The sequence below is a fragment of the Montipora capricornis genome, chromosome 11 (genome assembly GCF_036669925.1).
Source record: "Montipora capricornis isolate CH-2021 chromosome 11, ASM3666992v2, whole genome shotgun sequence".
Classification (NCBI taxonomy): domain Eukaryota; kingdom Metazoa; phylum Cnidaria; class Anthozoa; order Scleractinia; family Acroporidae; genus Montipora; species Montipora capricornis.
The window spans coordinates 14897464-14902463 of NC_090893.1; the positions used below are offsets into that span (position 1 = coordinate 14897464).

At 39.0% G+C, this 5000-nt stretch overlaps 1 protein-coding gene across 1 annotated transcript in view; it reads right to left on the minus strand.

Moving 5' to 3' along the window:
• LOC138024944 (uncharacterized) overlaps positions 1-5000 on the minus strand; it is a 69326-nt gene that overhangs the window by 61312 nt on the left and 3014 nt on the right. Inside the window, exons 2-3 of the mRNA XM_068872142.1 lie at positions 4666-4686; positions 3336-3649 (exon numbers count right to left, since the gene is read on the minus strand). Of these exons, the coding sequence (XP_068728243.1) occupies positions 3336-3649; positions 4666-4686 (335 nt within the window). The remainder of the gene's footprint in view (positions 1-3335; positions 3650-4665; positions 4687-5000) is intronic.

A 5000-nucleotide genomic window follows, 5' to 3' on the forward strand; every position in this document is an offset into this window, starting at 1 on the left:
TGAACTGGACTTGGTATCTATTCCTTGGAATTCCTAATTATTGCTTTTTTTGTCTCGATACATTTCTTTCATTTTGTACCTTTGTAATTACAGAAAATGTATGGCAGAAACTTTGGTTAATAAAATAATTTAAACAATAGCCATTGTATCCAACTTTATTCTGCCGCACCTTGGGGCGCATATCTTCTCTTTTGGGAATAAAAAAAAAAAAACAAAATTACATATCATGAATAATTTTCATCGTTTTGAACTTCCTCACAAACCTTTGAATTTCTCTCCTTCTTGCCCTGATCACCCATGATGCACTCAAGAGCGTAAACTCGTCTATTATTCAAATTAGACCAAAATGAATACATGTATGAGCCGTTGCCAAAGCAATTATGATGCAAAATACCTTAAAGAACTGTGCTCCCAATTATTTGAATACTCAGTTTTTTTCTGCATGATGAAAGTCTAATTTACAATCTTAGAGATTCTGAACATTAAAGCTACATGCATCTAAACCACATCTGCATGCTAATTATGGCAAATGAAGTTTTAGTCATAGCGAGGCTGTACTGTGGTGGAATAACCTGCCAAAAAAGGTGAAGCAATCGAAACTGCTGGATGAATTTAAAAAGATTTAGGCCTGTTCCAAACGTCGTGCTACTGCCGTGCCGAACTCAAATGAATTTGTCTTGGCAGTGGCACGACGATGGCACGGCAGCGGTTTCAAACGTCGAACCTAATACAGTCGCGCCAAATTCAAAAGACAAAACAAACCACCCATCCAGCGTAATAATATGCAAATAATGCAAAATACATTAAATTAATTTATGAATTGAGTTCGGCGCAACAATAGCACGCCGTTTGAAACCAAGTCGTGCTACTGCCGTGCGGCACGACAAGTCCTGCCGTGCTAAGTAGTCGTGCCGAACCTTATTCAGCCGTGCCGCGCTTAATGATTTCAAACGGCGTGCAACTGCCGTGCTTTAATCGAAATGACCATTTCATTTGAGTTCGGCACGGCAGTAGGAAGACGTTTGGAACAGGCCTAAAGCACCCAACTTTCCAAGGCAATACCATTTCCTCGTTTTGAATCAGTATTTAAAGGTTAAAACGACCATGAATCATAAGATCTAGACACATTGTACTCGTTGATACGAACTTAAATAAAACCACAATCTCGTACCCAGAGTCCTCGGGCTTTTTGGCCAGCGGGTGAGCGCCCGGAGAGACTCTGGGATAATCGACTCCATTTTCCCAGAAAACGTGGGTTCCGGTCTCATGACGTGTGGTCGAGTTTAAACGGAAGCAGAAGAGAGAAAACCGTTATCAGTAGAAATGGCGGGTTGAAAGTGTTTGAGAAACGAGAATTTTAGCCTTACACACAAAGAAACTGGAGAAATGATCATTGGCTTGCTGTAAGAGCAAGTGAAGATGAAACCTCTGACGCTTTCGGTCAGTGTATTTTTGGTGTTTCAGCGTACATTCCACCGTACAGAATGCAATGAGAATGCCATCGTGCAAGCAACACGGTCGACAATTTTTTTTTGTGGAAACGACACAAATGTCCTCCTCTTCTACAAGTTGATGTTTCCGTAATTCTGAATGGCTTCGACAAGACCTTATTCCACGGATTTCTCCTCAAAGAGACTGATGTAATGTTTTCCCACTGTACTTTTGCAACAGCAACAGTAATCACTTTTTAGCAGTTTTAGCAGCGTGGGAAAATTCCCGTGCGGTATATGACATAATTCAAACCTCGCCGTTTTATCATTTTTGTGATTTATATATTTCTGAGGTAGAAAAAATGAATCAGCACTGAAACTTGTTTTAGATTTTGAATATCCCTCCAAATTCTGGGGCTTCCGAATTACTTACCGACTTCCTGTCGGACTGCCATTGTTACGGAAGCGGCCAATCAAAAATATAGTTCAAATCGATTATCCCAGAGTCTCTCCGGGCGCTCACCCGCTGGCCAAAAAGCCCGAGGACTCTGGGTACGAGATTGATAAAATGTAAGAGGAGCCATCGCTGACCAAAAGCGAAACGGCTCACTAGTTTCCAGTCTTATCTCTCGCGTGTTATTCAAGATGGCGGATGGTTTCAATTGTCCGATACTTTGAAGAGAAAGTGAGCAAGATTCATAGCAGACTGAGCAAGATTCATAGCAGACTCATCGAATTAACCCTTAGCGGAATGTGAAAAGATACTGGTCTTTATTTAAAGGATTAAGTGCTGACGCGAATTCTTTGATATTTCGAGAGTAAACTGTTTCATATTGCTTTAGGCCCGGCGCTGTAGCTATTTATGGGTTCATCAAACAAGGTAATCCGTTCCTGATATATCCCACAATCTAATGATTACATCAGAATTAAAGCTTTCTTTTTTAATTGATCCGTGTACAGCGTGATTTTTTGTCAAAGTTTGGATCCTTAATGATACTTGAAGCTACATTATTACCTAATAGGATGTTTAAGGATTTTATACACTTCACTCTTTAATGTAAAGGTCCTTACAAGATCTTTGAAGGATCTTAAAAGGATTCTTATAGGATCTCTAAAGAATCTGTTAAAGATATTACTACGTAAAACATCCATATCCCGGATGGATGGCCGAGAGGGGTCTCGGGAATACTTCCCAACACTCAGAGGATCTTTCAGGAATCCTAATAAACTCTCTTTCAAGATCACTATAAGGATCCTTGAAGGATCCTCATAGGATCTTTAAGGATCCTGATAAAGATCTTTTCGAGATCCCTCTGAAGATCCTTTTCAGATCCTTAAAGGATCCTCATACAATCCTTGAGGATCTTTCAAGGATCCTAGTAAATTTTCTTTCAAGATCACCATAAGGATCCTTCAAAGATCCGTCAAAGATCCTAGTATGATCTTTATATAAGGATCTTTTCTGAAAGCCTTCTAAAAGATTGTCCTCAGGATCTTTGCAAGATCCTCACAAGATCCTTAATATTGCTTCAAGGATCTTAACAAGTAGTTTTGGAAAATGAAGATCTCTGAAGATTTTTTAAAGATCTTTCAAAGATCCTTCAAAGATCTTCAAGGATCTTTGGCAGGTCTTTGAAGAGGTCTTTGCAGGTCTTTGTGAGGATCATTTTCACCAGTTGAAAAGCAGGTTTTTTTCTTATATTCTACTGTATTAGTCAGTCTCTAAATGATATTAATAATGTAGTTAGGTTCTTTTTAGCCACAGTTCTCAACACTTGTAACATTTTACCTGAATGAGTTGAGGACAAAACATGGAGTGCGATTCCATGCAGTACCCCCATGGAGTACCAAATGGAGTACCCCTTAAAAATACTTTAGAAGTAAAAAAAAATCTTACAGACTTACTTTTGTCATTCCTTGAATGGGATAATTCACCCAGTTTTTTCCATCGTCACCATAGCTCAAGTAATAAGATTTGATAAAATACTGTTTGCTTCTGAACACAACACCTTGAGTAGCTATTGCTATGATATTCATTGTTGTGTGAAGATTCACTTGCATCCAAGGGTGTTTATCCCCATCATTAGCAATCCATCCTTTGCTTTTTCCCAATCTTGCAAATTTCGCGTGTGAATCAGAATTCAAAACAGAGGAGGCTGTGATATCAGCGTCAGCTATTGTGCCTGTTGCCATCCCAATAGGAGTATGATTTATGCATTCTAAAACCAATATTTATATCTTTTAAATAAACAGCATAAAAACAACTTTCAGTCTTTCAAGAAAGTTTGTCTCATCCAATACATGCATCGGTATTGCAGATGCACACATGCATCTGTATTTCTCATGCAATGTAGTGCACCAGTGCATTGCACATGAAACAACTCTTTAGGTACATGCAGTTTTGAAGCTTCAGGTTAGTCTTAAAAATGGTTAGGTTTGTCATAAATTACTGCATATTGGCCTTGTTAAATATATTGACAGTTTTGTAACTTGAACAGTACTGCGACTGTTTCAATTTCACCCCTGAAGTAGCCCCCATTGACAAGTAAAATCATCTGGTATTAGACAGAGTAAAATCAATAAGTATCACTCTTAGGAGGGAAAGGGTCAACACGAGATAGCAGACAGATTATTCTTTTGTTTCTATTAAGCCAGTGTAAAAATGATCCTTGTTTTCAGTGAAATTAGGCCAGGTTTCTGACCATACAACTTTGAAAAAAATAAAGATGCATGCTTATTAATAATATTTAACTATAAATGCAATCTTCAGGAGATTGTTTCCACTGGACTTCGTACTGCCCAGTCTTCATAATTTGTTATGCGCAGACTTAATATGTAAATGTCAGCTCTGACATAGGATTTGCTGGCATGGGCTGAATGATAGGCTTGATATGAATACATGTACAATAAACACCATAAGTGTTGTGACACTTTTCTCTGTTAAGGAATCTTGGACACCCCTCTCCCCCTAAATCTTTTCATCTAACCCCTCCCCCCTTAACAACGTTGTTTTCTTATCGCCAACACTTCCTTTTTCTATTACCAACATTGAAGGGGGGAGGTGGGGGAGGGTGGAGGGGAAGTACAAGTGGAAAATGTAACGTTCAAGTGATTTTTGCCTAATTGTAGTCTTCCCAGTTCAGTGTCTCACACTACTTTTGTCGCTTATTGTAGGTCCTGTCAAGCTTGCAGATGTAATAGAACTGTTGTTGGGTGGGAATAAAAGAGACCGTACCTTTACCAGAGGCTTGTGCTCCTACATTGAAATGAGAAATACCAAAATTACTTAAGAGCTTCTGCCTGAGAGACCGGGGCAGACTTGGAAATGAAGGTCGGCCGATTTCGCTTAAAATTGGTACACAAAGTACTTATGTCGACTTATGTAATATGCCAAAGTTTCAGCTTCAAGGACCTTTTTTTAGCCGAGTTCTGGATATCAGCCCCTCAGGGGTCCCCAGAGGCTGATTTTCAGTACAATTTTGGCCCCTTTTAAATCTCTCTTTTAGCAACATGAAATTAATTTCAGGCAAAAAAAAAACCATCTTTGTAAAGCCCTATCCTTAGGCTTTT